The sequence below is a fragment of the Danio rerio genome, chromosome 1, assembly GCF_049306965.1.
Source record: "Danio rerio strain Tuebingen ecotype United States chromosome 1, GRCz12tu, whole genome shotgun sequence".
Taxonomy (NCBI): domain Eukaryota; kingdom Metazoa; phylum Chordata; class Actinopteri; order Cypriniformes; family Danionidae; genus Danio; species Danio rerio.
Genome location: NC_133176.1, coordinates 8,843,680 through 8,862,500, shown reverse-complemented (window position 1 = coordinate 8,862,500; position 18,821 = coordinate 8,843,680). Strand labels below are relative to the sequence as shown.

Genomic DNA, 18,821 nt, shown 5'->3' with positions numbered 1-18,821 from the left:
CTTTTTTAGTCGAGAATGTAGTTGTTTCACGTTTTAACTTAATCTATTTGTGTTGGGACAACATGAAGTAATTTTGTGGGATCCAGCAATTTTTTTTTACAGTGCAATCACAATGTTATAGAAATAGAGTTTTCAAAATCACAATAATCAAGCACTGTTTTCATGATAATGAACATTTAAAACAGTTACACTACCACCAGAAAATTTGCAGTGGTTGACCCAATCGGTAATTGTGACAAAGCTATTTTGTTTGTTGTGTTCCACACTTCTATTTTCTTCAAAAAATTCTAATAAACAAATAAATAAACATTTACTGTATTATTTACTGTTTTATTATTTATCAAAATAAATGTGTTCCACACATTATTATGTGACTTTCAATCGTCGATAAATGCAGAAAATGCATCATGTTTAAACTGATTATTTGTACAGTCCCAATTCGTTCATCCAAAATTCGGTGACATTCTTCAATCTGCAATAAACTCCTATTCTATAAGTGGATTCTGTGATTTCGCCCATGTTTTTTCGTATCACCGAAATCACAGGCCCTTTATATATTGGCTTTGGCATTTACTTGATCCTAATTTCTTAATTTCATTTAATTTCCCCTCCAATCTGACACGTTAAACAAATGGAAAGCAATAAAAGTGGATTCAGGGGAGAATATTGCATTCTCTGAGGTGTTATAATTGTTATGTTGAATCAAATCATAAACGGCGGCTCCCAGTCAAATCTGATTACGCCAAACAGATCTAATCTGGGTCTCTTTCCACTTCTTAGTGGAATTGACTGTGCCAAAACAAATTGAGCGTGAGTGCATAAAGAGAGCTGGATAACGAAGTGACAGCTAGTACGCGACAAATCTACTGCATCAGTTATGATTTGGCTATAGCTTTTCATATCTCGCCGCATTAGCAACTTGCCAAATCATACGCAATAAAGGGATAAAAATAACAATTTTGTACTCATTTAATCACCCTTCACTTTTTCCAAACCACTTTTAACATTTTTATTTAGTCATTTAGCACTGACTATTAATCTTAAATGTAACTGGAAAACAATCTAAAGACACAACTTGAGTGATGCTAAGATCATTTAAGAAATATTTTGCATGAAAATTAATTTTATTAGAATGAAAATCTATAAACAATTCAATAAAATACAAAAAAGATGTTTGTGTGATCTGTTGTGTGTTTCTTAGACCCAACTCATGGCCGAGAATTAGGTTTAGTCTCCACTTCCCTTTCTAATCTGCAATTGCCTCTCTGGTTCTACCGCTAACTGTATTACAAAAAAAAATTGTTGCTCTTATAGTTGTGTAAATTGTTTCCTTGTCCTCATTTGTAAGTTGCTTTGGATAAAAGCGTCTGCTAAATGACTAAATGTAAATTAATTAATTAATTCATTCATTTTCTTGTCGGCTTACTCCCTTTATTAATCCAGGGTCGCCCCAGCGGAATGAACCGCCAACTTATCCAGCAGGTTTTTACGCAGCGATGTCCTTCCAGCCGCAACCCATCTCTGGGATACTAAATGTAAATGTAAATATAAAACAGTGTGTGTGTGTGTGTGTGTGTGTGTGTGTGTGTGTGTGTGGGAGGATGAGTGTGTATGGATGTTTCCCAGTACTGGGTTGCAGCTGGAAGGAAATGTGGTGCTTTAAACATTTGCTGAAATAGTTGGCAGTTCATTCCGCTGTGATGACCTCTCAAATAGACACTAAGCCCAAGGAAAATGAATGGATGAAAATGCTAAGTACGTTTCAATTTCTGAGAGGGTGTCCTGGCTTTATCTTTTTGAACCCAAATAAATATATTTTTAGCATTGTTGAAAACTGCTGACCCCTGGCATCCATAGTAAACCCCCCCCCCCCCCCCCATGGCTACCAGTTTCCAGCTTTCTTTAAATATCTTCTTTTGTGTACAACATATAAAAAAATAAATACCTCATAAACATTTGAAACCACTTGAGTGAATGAGTAAATTTTAATTTCTGGCTGAACTACAGGATCTTTAACTGGAGTACATGAATAAGATCTCTTCAGAAATTACGACACACAGTATGAACAGCTTGTAAAGTCTTGCAAATATGACTCACATTTGACCATGACCATGTAGACATCTATGGTGCAGATGGGCGGCTGAGGCAAACGCTCGCCTTTCTCCAGGATGTCTGGAATCTCCCGTGTGGGAATCCCGTCGTAAGGCTTTCCTCCAAATGTCATCAGCTCCCAGATAGTCACTCCTGAGTCAAACACATGAGCAATATTCAAAGCTCACTGATTGTTCTGACAGACAGTTGAGGTCAACATTATTAGCCCTCCTGTGATTCCACTCCCCCCCCACACACACACACAAAGCAAAGATTTTTTCACAGTATTTCCTATAATATTTTTTCTTCTAAAGAAAGGCTTATTTTTTTTTTCGGCCAGAATAAAAGCAGTTTTAATTAAAAAAAAAAATCATTTTAAGGTATTATTAAAATAATATACTATTAGCCCCCTTAAGCAATATTTTATTTTGATTGTCTTCAGAACAAACCACGATTTGTACAATAACTTGCTTAATTACCCTAACTTGCCTTATAAACCTAGTTAAGCTGAATACTAGTGTCTTGAAAATATGTAGTAAAATATTATGTACTGTCATCATGGCAAAAATAAAATACATTTCCCATTAGAAATTAATTATTAAAATTATCATGTTTAGAAATGTGTTAAAAAAAATCTTCTTTTCTGTTAAACAGAAATTAAGGTAAAATATGCAGGGGGGCCAATAATTTAGGAGGGCGAATAATCCCAACTTCCAAGATTTTATGTAAAAGCTACAATTAATGTGTTCATTTACTTTAGATTTAAAGGGGTCATGATTTAAGAAATCAATAAACAAACCATCCCATGACTTTCAGAACTTGTCCGTGTCCAAAAGCTTTTTACTGAATCAAAGAGGCAAAACAGCTTGTTTTGAATTTCGCCTCAGTATGACATCATAGTTCATCTAAAGACCGCCTCTGCAGAAGATTGACAGCTGCTTCCACATCACTCCCTCCTTTGCCCTGCTGATTTGTTCACCCACTATTATTTAAGCAAGTGCAAAGACTTCTTGATTTAAAAATCTTTCTAAAATCATTTGCAATAAATAAATGAAATAAAATAAATAAACAAAAAAAATTAATAAAATAAAAATCAATAAAAATGATTTAATACATAAATAAATAAATAAATATAAAATAAATTAATAAAAAATAAAAATATAACAAAATTAAATTAAAATAAATAAATAAAACTAAACAAATAAAATAAACAAAAATAAATAAAAATAAACAAATACAAAAAATGTAATAAATAAATACATATAAAATAACAAATAAAAAAATAAACAAAAATAAATAAATGAATGAATGAATTAATAAATAAAATAAAAATAAACAAATATAATATACAAATTAAAAAAAATATATATATTTATTTTCCTTCCTTACTAGCTATGTAACATCATACTTCATTTAGTAAAACTCACCGTAGCTCCATACATCACTCTGGTGTGTAAACTTCCTATAGTGAATACACTCCAGAGCCATCCACTTGATGGGCATCTAAGACCAAAATGAATAAATAAATATGTTTTATATTAAATTATGCAAAGAACAATTGCAACAGAGCAAATCAGAGCATTTTTTACCAACAGATGAAGCCTACAATAATGTGAAAAACACTTTAATTTGGAACAAGGTTGAATAACAAAAATGTTCAACATCAACCCTTTAACTGCCTGATTGACCTTTTGTTTATAAATTATAATTAAAGAAAGATTGCTAATCAAAATAGAAATCATTTTCTATTTTTTATGATTGTCATTATTTAATCAACCAATTAAACACACGATTGACTTATATAACCAACAAAAACATTGACTTCCATAGTATTTGTTTGTCCTGCTATGGGTGTCATTGATTACAGATTGCTAACATTCCTCAAAATATCTTATTTTGCGCTCAATAAAAAAAAGAAAACAAAATAGAAATGTATAAAGGTTTTGAACCACTTGAGAGTGAAAAAAATATTGATAATTTTTCTATTCCACTATAATTATATTGCTCATAATAGAGGCAGGAACACAATTTAAGTGCAATTTGTTTTCTTAGAGTGCAAGTTAAAGAGTTCCCAATGAGACCCAATGTCAACGTTCACTCACAAGGACTTTTAAATGAAACTTAAAAACTTGAAAACCTGATGCTGCTGATATTTTCCCTCCATAAATCATCTTTATTTCATGATTTACTTTTACCTTGTAGTGAGTTCTGATGCAGCGAATCCAATTAGTCAAATACAGATCATGTTTCAAACACTGACCTTGCCTTCATCCGCACTGTACTCCTTTTCATTGGTTTCCAGCAGTCGAGCGAGTCCAAAATCAGTGATCTTGATGTGGTTTGGAGATTTAACCAGCACATTACGAGCCGCGAGATCCCTGTGCACTAGCCGTCTCTCCTCCAGATACATCATACCCTGGCAGAGAACACAAGCTGACATTTCAGCCCATTTCATTCATTCATAAAGCTTTAAAAATGTTACTAACTTGAACATTTCCTGCAATATGGAGAAAAAAAAGGTCTCAATCAAATATATGCAGTGTTACATGATACGTGCAAATTGTCACATTGTCAGAAGATGATAAACAAAGTCAATTATGCTAACATAAATACACTGTGTGGTAAAGATTTTTGGAACAAATTCTCTTGAAGTTTTCTATATGAATATATGAACGAGTAAACATGGTGATGGCAACAATAATGATCGCTAGAATAACACACATACAGTATATATCAGGAGTTTTCAGTCTCGATCCTCGAGTCTCAGGTCTGGTGTCTTGGAGATTGTAGCTCGAACCCAATCAGACAGACCTGGGCTAGCTATAACCAAACTCTAGGTTTTCTTGAAACATCCTTGCATGTGTGTTGAGGCAAGTTGGAGCTAAAATCTGAAGGACATCGGCAGGACATTGACAGTTTGAGAACCCCTGGTGTATATAAAAATATGTAAATTTTGTAAAAAAAAAATTATTTTTTAAGTTTCTAAATCAAATTACCTCTACAAGTCATTTTAAGTTGTTACATTCAACTTAAAACTGCTTGTATGACCTACAAGTCAAACATGGTTAACATATTTTAATCAGTGAAATGAACATAAAACACATGTCAAAACTTTGCATTTAGGTATACATATTCTAACACACACGGGTTGTAAATGTTGCAAAAACAAACCAATATTGGACTAGATTGAAAGTTATAATATTACAAATAAGCTATAATAATGATGTTTTAATACTGGCTAAAGTCATTTATAGTAATTTAATCATGTTTTGATGTGTTACAATAAAGCACCAATTTTGGATTTTGTTGATGGTAGCATTTTACTTCTCTATTTTCTAAGCCCTTATATCAGTCTTATATAAGGGCTTAAAGTATGTACAGACAAGATGTGATGAAATGAAACAGAACAAAAATAATAAAAATAAATAAAATGTTTTGATGTATGTTACAATAAAGCCTTAATTTTGGATTTTGTTGATGGTAGCATTTTATTAGTCTGTTTTTGTCTAATATTTCTATAAGTCTTATATAAGGTCATAAAATATCTTTGAAATGTACAGAACAAATGGAACGAAACAAAACAAAACGAAAAAAAACTAAATTACATTAAACTACAATACGAAACAAAATGAAACATAATAAATTAAATAAAATTAAAATAATTAAATAATAATATCAAATAAATAATGATTAAATAAGTTACAATAAACCCCAATTTTGGATTTTGATGATGGTAGCATTTTACTTGTTTATTGTTTAAGCCCTTATATCAGTCTTATATAAGGGCTTAAAATAGGTTTAAAATGTACAGGACAGAAAAGATGTGATAAAACGAAACTAAATTAATTAAAATGAAACTAAACTTAATCAAACAAAACAAAATTAATAATAAAAAAAAATAATAAAATAAAATAAAATAAAATATAAAATGTTTTGATGTATTTTACAATAAAGCCCCAATTTTGGAATTTGTTAATGGTAGCATTTAATTTCTCTGTTTTTGCCTAATATTTCTATCAGTCTTATATAAGATCATAAAATATGTTTAAAATGTACAGGACAGATGGAACGAAACGAAACTAAATGAAACAACGATATGATACAATACGAAACAAAATGAAACATAATAAATAAAATAAAATAAAATAAAAATGTTTTGATGTAAGTTACAATAAAGTCCCAATTTTGGAATTAGGTTTACTATTTGGTCTATTTGGTCTATTTATATCCGTCTTATATAAGGGCTTAAAATATGTTTAACATGTGCAGAATAGACAAAACAAAAAACTAAATGAAAAAAAATAAAACAAAATAAAATAAAAAAATAATAAAATAAAACAAATAAAATAAAATGTAATGAAATAGAATAAAATAAAATAAAAATTAATAAAGCAAAATAAAATGATAAGTTCAAGGAGTTGCTAATAAAACATTTGGATATTTTCATACCTGGAAAAGAAATATGTGATTAAAGATTTTAATATCCTGCAGAAGTGAATAAAGCACAGTGGAGCTTGTAAATGCCCCCATCACATTACCTCTCATAAAGACCACCACCATACAAATACATCAGGGACTTAAATATAGGTCTGTCAAATTAGATTCCCATCCTAAAGATAGACTGTAAATTAGCAGGACATCTAATCAAAGTTTAATAGCATCGCTTTATTTCTCTTTACCCATGCACACGTCCATTTTCTACAGAAGTTTGTCTATGATTTATGGATTTATGTTAATCTTCAGGTGAAATGCAACTTCATGTCCTGTGCTTCATGAGAGAAAGAAGTAAAATGAAAGACAACATCACGGCAAAAGAGCATCCAAGATGATGTTGAAGTGAAGCAGATGCTTGCACACTGAACAAATAATTATAAAAAAATAATTACTACTTTTTACTTAATGTAATTTCCAATTTTCAGCACAATTAAACTATAACAAAAGAAATATCCTTCCAACAATGATTTAATAAAATGGGAAGTGTTGTTATGAAAGAAACTTAATTGCACGTTTTTCCACACATTTAAATAAGCACTAGAAATAATTAATATAATTTCTTTTCATTTATGCACACCTATTTAACAAATCAAATGAATAAACAACAGTACGGTTTAAAAATGGATTATGATTAATAATATTCAAAGAATCTACAAAAATACCTCTTAAAACTTATTCTAACTGACCTGAACTGTATTATCTGAAAAAAAACCATTCAATTTTTTAAATTATTTTAATATATGTAATGATTTTTTGTTTTATTAAGTTTACAAATATACAAACATTTAGAGTCATGATGTAAATGAATCAGAGTTATAGAATAAATTAAATCAAATATTGAAGTGATTACATTATATTAATCAAAAGAAACACATTTGCTTCTGAAATTTTGTAATAATGGTAATAATAATAATAATAATAATAATAATAATAATAATAATATTAATAATCGTAATATTAATAGTTATAATTTAAAAATAATGATAGTAATAATAGTAATAAATAAACAATAAACAATAATATTATTAATAATAAAATACATAAACAATAGATACTACTACTACAACTACTACTAATAATAATAAATAAATAAATAAATAAATAAATAAATAAACAAACAATGAACAATAAACTATATTAAAATTGATATTAATAATAATAATAATAATAATAATAATAATAATAATAATAATAATAATATTAATAATAATAAATAAGTAAACAACAACAACAATAATAATATTAATAATAATAATAATAATAATAATAATAATAATAATAATAAATAGCAAACTTTTACCTAGTCTATTCTAATTTTAACATTCATTATATCATGCATAATTATGCCAGGACCAGCGACATCCCGACATCTTTTTTTTGTTGATTTCTTATTCAAGACCATTTTTCTTCTGTATTTCCAGCTTGTCGATCTGCCATTAAAACATTTAACCGAATACTTTTATTTATGAATCTGCTTGACAAATAATTGATGATTCTTCAACACGGAATATTCAACATATAATTAAACATCTTGTTACGCAATCATTTGAGGGCCTTTGGAAATCTACAGATCTAAGAAGTTTTTATTTTCATGCCCCATATGAACAAGCTTTTCTTAGGGGGACCTCCGTATTTATGTTTACAATGCTTACGAAGAATTTTATTTATGCAGAAAAAAAAAATTTAAATAAAAAATGACACTAGCAAAACATACAGGCTGTTCTGTTAATGGAAAAGCCTTCATCATTTCTGCATGCAAAGCATCTTCCAAACCCCTTTACTAATTCACGGCTCTCATGTCATTTGCTGATGTTTTTGCATCTAGAAGACTTCGCTATGTCTAAACTACTTCAACAGCTGTCTGGGAATTTATGTGGACATACATGAGTCAGACAAGAGGGAAGTCTAAAACACTGTGGTAAAACACATTACATTTTATCTGTGATATGAAGAGAGACGGAACCATCCATCACAATGGCACAGCACACAGACACACACAGACACTGCAGCAGTATTGCTCAGTAACCACACACACTCTTTCTGTCTGAAATACAGTCACGCAGAGCGAAAACACAAAAGAAGAAACACAACATAGAAGATGGAATAGCCAGAAATTCATGCAGGACATAATAGCTTTTTTTGAAAACCTATTTAGCTGTTACTCAATACAAGCAACATGAAGAGCTTTTTATGTCAAGCACATGATAGAGGTGGCACATTTTATTATAGATACCTATACATTCAGTACTGTGCAGCGGTGGCTCAGTGGTTAGCACTGTCGCCTCACAGCAAGAAGATCGCTGGTTCGAGTGCCTGCTGGGCCAATCAGCATTTCTGTGTGGAGTTTGCATCTTCTCACTTTGTTGGCGTGGGTTAGGGTTAGGGTTATATATTTCTTTTACAGTTTGTACCGTATATTTAACAGTAAATTATTGGCAACCACATCTGCCCATCTGCCAGTCTCTATTTCAGAGGTCGCCACAGTGGAATAAATCGCCAACTATAACGGCATAGGTTTTACACAGCAGATGCCCTTCCAGCCGCAACCCAGCACTGGGAAACACCCATACACCCTCATTCACCCACACATTCATATTCATTCATTTTCTTTTCGCTTAGTCCCTTTATTAATCTTGGGTCGCCATAGCAGAATGAATCACCCTCTTATGCAGCATATATTTTACACAGCTGATGCCTTCCAGCTGCAACCTCTCATTGGGAAACACCCATACACATTCATTCACGCACATACACTGCAGATAATTTAGCTAACCCAATTCACCTGTCCCGCATGTTTTTGGACTTGTGTGGGGAAACCGGAAACCGTGTGTCTGGATTCCAATTTCACTTCATGACAGTGTATTTGACTACATGGAAGTGTATGTGACAAATAAAGGCCTTTGATTGATTGATTGATTTGCTGTGTAAAACATGTGTTGGAATTGTTGGCGGTTCATTCCACTGTGGCGACCCAAGATAAACAAAGGACTAAGCCATTGGAAAATGAAATGAAATCAAATATACAGGGCGACGCAGTGGCGCAGGTAGTGCTGTCGCCTCACAGCAAGAAGGTCGCTGGTTTGAGCCTCGGCTGGGTCAGTTGGCATTTTTGTATGGAGTTTGCATGTTCTACCTGCGTTCGCGTGGGTTTCCTCCGGATGCTCCAGTTTCCCCCACACTCCAAAGACATGTGGTACAGGTGAATTGGGTAAGCAGAATTGTCTGTAGTGTCTGTGCATGTATGTGAATGACTGTGTATGGATGTTTCCCAGAGATGGGTTGCAGCTGGAAGGGCATCCGCTGCGTAAAACATGTGCTGGATAAGTTGGTGGTTCATTCCGTTTGGCGACCCCAGATTAATAAAAGGGAATCACCCGAAAAGAAAATGAATGAATGAATAAATGAATAATACAAATATTGCACTGCATATTAATAATCAATAATTAAGTTTTGATTTATTTGTGGAAATATAAAACAAGATCTTTACTTAACATTCTGATTATTTTTGGCATAAAAAAATCGATCATTTTGACTCATTCATTCATTTTCTTGTCGGCTTAGTCCCTTTATTAATCCGGGATCGCCACAGCGGAATGAACCGCCAACTAATCCAGCAAGTTTTTACGCAGCGGATGCCCTTCCAGCCACAACCCATCTCTGGGAAACATTTACACACACATTCACACACACACACACAAACTATGGACAATTTAGCCTACCCAATTCACCTGTACCACATGTCTTTGGAATGAGGGGGAAACCGGAGCACCCGAGGGAAACCCACTCCAACGCAGGGAGAACATGCAAACTCCACACAGAAATGCCAACTGAGCCGAGGTTCGAACCAGCGACCTTCTTGCTGTGAGGCGACAGCACTACCAACTGCGCCACTGCCTCACCCTGATCATTTTGACTCATACAATGTATTTCTAGCTGTTCCCACAAACACCCGTGCAACTTAAAACTGGTCCAGGGTCCCATACATCACTGTCTGCAGTTCACTTAACAATGAATAACAATAACCAATAACAAGAGTTTCTAAATCCTACATAATCCCTCTTTAAATGTAAATACAGTATTAAAAACACATACTTTAACTGTCTTCCTTTCCCTATTTAACATCCATGAGCACCCTTGTGTAACTTAAAATTGTTGATTAAGTACTTCTGCTGAGAAAACAAAAACTGTGAATTAGATCTTTAGCAAGGCAAAACCTGCTATTGTCAGCAAAAGACATCCAAACATATCCAAACACAGCATCCAACCCTCTAATCTCGAATCTTCCAATTTGATTCTTCATTCTGAGATCAAGAAAGCTGGATCTACTGGAACTTAGCATTCAAAGGATGAGCTTTGCCGCTGCCGGCCCTTTAATGTTCCCATCCATACAGAAGCTCTCTATCCCAGCAAAGAGAAGGGCTAGGCAGTGAGAAGCAGCCCCTTTGTGCTTTCGCTTTCACTGAAGTCAGATTAAAGCAAGAGCAAACCCCGTCGAAAAGCTACCGGCGTTTAGTATTACAGGCTTCTTGCGGAGCGAGGAGCAGGTCCAAGCGTTGGCGTGACATGCATGTAAGCAGGCCAGCGTCCCTAACCTCTGCGCTCTTGTTTTTACATCTGCGTTACTAGAGGTTAAAGTTTCTCCCAACAAAAGAAGTAGAGGCTCCCGCTGTGCCCTATTACAACAGTTTCTAACCCCTGGCTTGGGAAATAACAAATATTAGACGTGCATGACCACTAGGGCTTAATTAAAAAGCGGAGCGAGAAGGCCACATCCAGAAAGATGATGGCGGAGGAGTGTTTGAATCAAGTGAAACATCGAATAACACATGTTGAAGGATGCATCCCAGGTCAGAGGGCAAGGCTGCTGTGGCGCAGTTATGAAGGTAATAAGACTGAACTTAGATATTCGGTCACAATGGCAGTTCAGAACAGCAGATTTGTATTGTTGATGCATGATGATATGGTACAAAAGTCACTGCTGAGAATTTTCATTTGTTCGTTTATTTTTTGCATTTACATTTACGAACATGTACGCAGTTGACTACCGAGAGTGATGTTTAGATGTTGTTAATAACTTTTCATGTTTATACCTTTCAGATTTCTAAAAATCCTTTCATTGTACTGATCCTAAGTTATATTTAAATTTTCTGAGATAATGAATTTGGGATTTTCATTAGTTGTCATCAAAATCATCAAGATTACAAGAAATAAACAACTGAAATATATTAGTCTGTGTGGAATGAATGTAATTTTATGACCAGTGCCAGTGTATATATATATATATTTATATAACAGGTTATCGCATCTGATTGGCTGATAGCTGTGTGATATTCTGCAATAACAGCACTCTATTACGGTTGCCGTATATTTGTTGTATTTTTGCCTCTCTTATTCTCTGTCAATTTTTTTCAATTCAATTCAATTTAATTCAATTCAATTGCACGACAAATGTTATAAATGTATAGCCAAAGCAGTTATAAATTGTACATAAAAAATAAATAAAAGAACATACATGTAAGAAATAATAAAACAGTAAACAGTAGTAGTAGTAAAAAAAATGTATAGATATAATAATTAAATAAAATTATAAATAATATATAATATAATCCGATATATTATATTATTATCCAATATATCATATTATTATCCAATATATCATATTATTATTCAATATATCACATTGTCATTCAATATATCCTATTATTATCCAATATATCATATTATTTTTCAATATATCATATTATTATTCAATATATCATATTATTATTCAATATATCACATTGTTATTCAATATATCATATTATTATTCAATATATCATATTATTATTCAACATATCATATTATTATTCAATATATCATATTATTATTCAATATATCACATTGTTATTCAATATATCATATTACTATTCAATATATCATATTATTATTCAATATATCATATTATTATTCAATATATCACATTGTTATTCAATATATCATATTATTATTCAATATATCATATTACTATTCAATATATCATATTATTATTCAATATATCATATTATTATTCAATATATCACATTGTTATTCAATATATCATATTATTATTCAATATATCATATTATTATTCAACATATCATATTATTATTCAATATATCATATTATTATTCAATATATCACATTGTTATTCAATATATCATATTATTATTCAATATATCATATTATTATTCAACATATCATATTATTATTCAACATATCATATTATTATTCAATATATCATATTATTATTCAATATATCACATTGTTATTCAATATATCATATTACTATTCAATATATCATATTATTATTCAATATATCATATTATTATTCAATATATCACATTGTTATTCAATATATCATATTATTATTCAATATATCATATTACTATTCAATATATCATATTATTATTCAATATATCATATTATTATTCAATATATCACATTGTTATTCAATATATCATATTGTTATTCAATATATCATATTATTATTCAATATATCATATTATTATTCAATATATCATATTACTATTCAATATATCATATTATTATTCAATATATCATATTACTATTCAATATATCATATTATTATTCAATATATCATATTATTATTCAATATATCACATTGTTATTCAATATATCAAATAATTATTCAATCTCTCTCTCTCTCTCTCTCCCTCACACACTTTCTCTCTTTCTCCCAGGCTGTCATTTCTTTTAGTTCTGCCTTCGCAACAGCTGATTGGTCAGGAGGCCAGTCCATCATCATTGGTCGACAAGGCACGGGCATATAAAAATGACGCCAGGAAAATCAGAGGGAGCGCTTTTTCTCTTGATCTCGTTTTTTTTTTTGTGTATTTTGCTGACATGATTTTGTTTTTTGTTGTTTTTGCTAAACTTACATTTGGGTAAAATTATTTTGTATTGCTTTTGCCCATTTTTGATGCATCAGCTTTTTACAGTGCAATACTCAATACTCACTACTCTTGAGTACTTTTGAAAGGTTTACTTTTTACTCATGCTTTGAGTAGCATTTACAACAGATATTTTTCCTCTACTTGCACTACATTTTTCGGCAAGTAATGGTACTTTTACTTAAGTATGTATTTTCAGTAGTGTTTCCACCACTGGGTTTTAGTAACTATAACTTGGACTTTTTATTGAGTTTGTGATCTCATTTTATCTATAACACTGTAAGCTATAACATCGACTTGCCTTTTACTACAAAGACGCCATTTTCGCATGCAAGTAACATGGTAAGCATGGTCGAGCAATGTTTAAAATAGGTCTCCGGCAGAAACGGTGACATAAACAAATGAATAGCCATACATAATTCAACACTATTGTGTTGGTGGACTAAATGTGCTTGATGGGATATTTTTCTGTGGACTCTTACCTATCAAAATTAACCACAATGTACAGTAATGAATGCATGTGTGTGTTATTACATATCTAAAAAGCGTTTCCTGTACAACCTTACACAAACTCAGCACAAAATTTGGCAAATACATTCTAAGCTTCCCACTGAAAACAACTAGCTGCAATGGCTGCTTAAGGGTTGCAGCTTTAAACTGAAATTTTTTCAGGATTACTTGTGTTCATTTTGGTGTAATCTATTCATTAACATTGACATGTGGAAAAACGGCGCCTCAGAGAGTCCACATCGGGGTGCCGGCTATAGGGTTAATTATTAAACTAAAGGACATTAAAAAAGTTAAGCTTTCCTATGATCTACTGTATCACCTGCATGGGAAAAAGAGATTGATATTCAGACAGTCTTCGGCCCTACACTGCATATCTACACGTACAACAATGTTGTCAGTTTCCTTGATGTGTTACGGAGGAGGAGGATAACAGGACTACACACTGTCTGAAAAGCTGTAGTGCGTGGGCAGCACAGGAGGTTCATCAGACAACATGGTATAATTTGTGATAAATACACAGGAGCAGCTCTCCATCACACACCGGCGGAACAAAGACAATGATGACTAACTGTGTCACGATGCATGAAAAACATGATCTGTCTTTTATTCAGAGACTCAAAAATGCTGGAAGTTTGCAGATTGCTGGCCAAAGCAGATGCGTAAACATCATTTGTTATTTATGGAAACTCAAGATTGAGTCCGCTGCTTGTGTTGTACATGATCAATCTATTTTCCAAGCATCGACCATAAAAGTCCTTATAACCTTCATTCACCATGCATTTCTTTCTCACACACTTTTTAATTGTAGTAATGCTTTATTGTCATGGTAATGTTAACATACTTTCACAATCACTAGCAATCTAGCCTGGGCAGATTGCTGGAGAACTACACATCTGCCGATTTGATGAACTACAACTCCCACCATGCAGCTGACACACACCAGTTCCTGATTGCCCAAGATTACACACACACAACAGGAAGCTCAAAGTTTTTCTGCATGTCCTGACCATTCGCCTGTTACTTCGACAACACTTTGGATTACCTACATGCTCCTGTTTGTTCCTGTTTTGACCGTTGCCTGCTTGACGATTCTTAAAAAACAGCATTTGGATCCTCATTTCCGTTGTACCCTGACTAATTACACATACAATACTGCCAAAGCATTACACATGAAACGAATAATGATATATAATGATAATAAGTGGGTGATATACCAGTGTGAATGTGGATCGTTTTCAATCTAAAACACCATTTTAAAACTAAACCGTATAAGTGTAAACGGGGCCTTAGTACAGGATGAAGCTACAGAAGAGTATAATTTTAAATAGTTAAATTATTAAAACTCTTTTTTTATATATATATTTCAGCAAGACGCTAACGGTCTAATCTGATTCAACAATCTATGCTAAGCTAAAAACCACTAACAAACTTCAAGCCACTATACATTAATTTTTTCTTACTATGGTGGTGGAGGAACTTTGTTATCTTTTTGCTCCTCATAAAAGTCTGTTCCCTGCATGTTTATTACACATCAATTTTCTTATATTTGTCAAATATTGATATCGGATAAGATTCATGCCCCTTATGGTACAAAATCAACTTCTCTCATCACAGGGACAGCAACAACAAAAAATGCAAGTACGTTCTATTGGATTCTTTTCTCCGCATGGTTTCTATACACAGAGGTTGTAATATTTATCAAAGCAATACTTAAGATTCATCCCCATACAGGATAGGATCAACAACTTTTGAGCCATAACAACAACATCTCTCTCCATAGGAACGTATTCAGTGGGATATACTTACAGTATTCATTTATTTGTGCATTTGATTTCTATGATGAAAGGACCTCATAATGTTCTTGTAAATTTAACATATTTTCCAAAATTAAAGTATAGTGCATGCTAATACTACATTTCAGATTCTGATTCGAAATCGAATGCGACATGTCTTGCTCAAAATCACATCAGAGAAAACCCTGAAAATGGACGACGGCTCAATGCTGATCTGTTATGAAAGACTGAAAGAGAGATGTTCGCATAAAACTATTTATAGCCGGCTAAAACACACTTGACTAAATCCCCGGGCAATCCTATGAGACTGAAATCAGATGACTGAATGGAAAAACACATCCGCATAAAAATATTAGTATTATTTCAGCGCTGGAATCAAGATTTCTTCTTTTGCCCACATCTTCAAAAGCAAACATTACTAAATCATTCATGAGCACAGAGTCCCATCAGCGGCAGGCGGCTTGAATTAGCCCAGTTCACTCTAATCTGAGATAAGGACACCTCAGCTCTTTTCACAGTCCACCATCTTGAAATGAATGATCCAATCAGACTTCCAATCCTCTAAATCCAAACTCCATACATCTATTCGTGCAGTGGATACCTTGCAGTAATTGGAGGGTTTCTGAAGCTCTCCGCGTTTCCCAGAGTGATCAGGAGACTCAATGAAAGCACTTATTCAGCTTTAATTTAGCGATTGTTTGAGAGGTAACTGAGAAAAGTTGAATGGATGTATTATTAAAGGACAAGCTTGTGCTTCTTAAGCAATGCATCAAAAATTGTCTGTGGGTAAAAATATCTAAAAAAAAAAAAAAAATGGGACAGCTAATGAACAAAATATTGGATTCAACAAAGGATGTTATTCAGTTTGCTCAGCTAGAAAACATTATAAAATATGGACTCTACACTCACACTCAAGAATAAATATTTGGATTTAGGGCTGCACAATATACAGTTTTAGCATCGATATTGTAATGTGCGCATCTTCAATAGTCACATCCAGAGTTGGGTGTAACGCGTTCCACAGCAGCGTGTTATTGTATTCTAATTATATTTTTGGGGAACGCAATAATGTAACAAACTAAATTTTACATTTGTGTAATTTAATTACAGTCAGTGTAATTGCGTCGCTTACACTACAAATACAGTTTTTTGAGAAAAAAAATGCTTCTTTTAAATTACGTTTTCCGCTGCAGCGTCAGTTAATAAGCATGAGCTTTTAAATTGCTGGGGAATGCGAGCTGAAATAGTGCTGAAATAGCAGCTGATGAGAGTGGTTGCTGCTTCATGTGGAAATACAGACATTACTTTGACTTTATTGAGTGGAAAGACAAAAATATTGCTGTGAAATTCAAACACAATCTCACTGCAATTCGTAATTTTTTGATTTAGTGGCTAATTCGTATGAATTCTAATTCATACAATTTAGTACGACTTGCTCATCCACCAATGACAGTTGGGTTTAGGGGTGGGGTTAGGTGCCACACCTCCTTTTTTAAATCGTACAATTTCGTACGACTGAAGTTTTTGGACTTCCTTTGTGTTCATCTGGAAACCCACAAAAGAAATCTTAGATGAATGAAAGATAACTCCATTTAGCATCTTAAACTATAAAAGAAGACAATGTCAGTACTATACACTGATATCCATTACTGCGTGAAATAAAACAATACACCTCTTAGTGTGCAGCTATGAAAAATATAAAAAAAAAATATTCAATTACAGTGCTGGACAAGATATACTGTAAGAATTAAACGTGATTAGCTAATAGCCTAAATGGATGCAATTACGATGATAACAAGCTCTTTTCTAATATATTTCTAATTTTTGGCATTGTGTTTTTCCGGCAGAGAAACACTGGATGCTGGGAATTATTCAAATGACACCCATCATCTGATGGAGGATATCGCTTTTGATGCCAAGTGAGCTTTGAAAAATGCAAATGAACTCAATCACAGAAACACACTTTATCTATATAGAGAAATATGATGTTAGAACAATCTTCCCAGACAAAATGAATCTGAGCCTGAAGTGACCTACCTGTACAATGTCAAAGGGGGGGCCAAAGATTCCAATTCATATATGGGCCATTTAAGGCAAAGATTTGGCACTTATGACAAAATGTAATCTGAATGTGAGCCTAATGTTATGTGGAAAATGGTAAATTTAGCCTAAATGACAGAGGACAATTGTGGGCCAGTTGGCAAAATAGTGACATAGTCATTTAAGGGTAATCTGGGTCTAAACCTAAAGTGGCTCACACGTGTAGATCCAAATGTGTCCCAGATATCTTAAGACATATGTGGGCCACTTTAGGCAAATATTTGACGCTGTAAGCTCTGGCTATTGTGGCTGTGAGCCTAATGTGGCCCAGAGAAAATACGGCAAATGTGGCCCAGTCATCCTAAGACATATGTGGGCCACTTTTGGCAAATATTCAGCACAGTAAACTCTGGCTAATGCAGCCGTTAGCCTTCAGTGGTCCAGAAAAGATATGAAAAATGTGGTCCAGTTATCCTAAAACATATGTGGGCCAATTTTGGCGAATATTTGGCACAGTAAGCTATGGTTAATGTGGATTTGAGCCTATAGTGGCCCAGAGGAGATATGGCAAATGGTGCCCAGTTATCTTAAAACATATGTGGACCACATAGATCAAAGTCACCTTCATGGAGAAAAGTGTTTGCATAAGTTGGGCTCATAGCCCTGAACCTCTTAATATTAATTTTCTTTTGAGCTGCTGTAACTTTTAAGATCTTTGCTTGAAAAGTTTGTTCATTACAACAAACAAAATGAAGTGAGGCACAACCTGTGATTAAATAATACAATTCACTGATGTTTACCAATGTTTAATCCATTATTAGATAATGGATTAATAATAAGTTTTAATAGGGCAGATCTGGGCCGGAATAAAAGCAAACTGTGGCCCAGAATAGGGTCAGTTCTGGTTCATTTGGTTGAATTCTGGCTGATATGTGATATTGCTTTGGCTTATTTGTGGCCCAGA

At 33.0% G+C, this 18,821-nt stretch overlaps 1 protein-coding gene across 2 annotated transcripts in view; it reads right to left on the bottom strand.

Moving 5' to 3' along the window:
* The window catches only part of si:ch73-383l1.1, a 258,616-nt gene that overhangs the window by 5,475 nt on the left and 234,320 nt on the right, over positions 1–18,821 (bottom strand). For both annotated transcript variants that reach the window (XM_068220987.2, XM_021475936.3), the window contains 3 exons: positions 4,352–4,507; positions 3,519–3,594; positions 2,098–2,244 (listed from right to left, as the gene is read on the bottom strand). In XM_068220987.2, the coding sequence (XP_068077088.1) occupies positions 2,098–2,244; positions 3,519–3,594; positions 4,352–4,507 (379 nt within the window). The remainder of the gene's footprint in view (positions 1–2,097; positions 2,245–3,518; positions 3,595–4,351; positions 4,508–18,821) is intronic.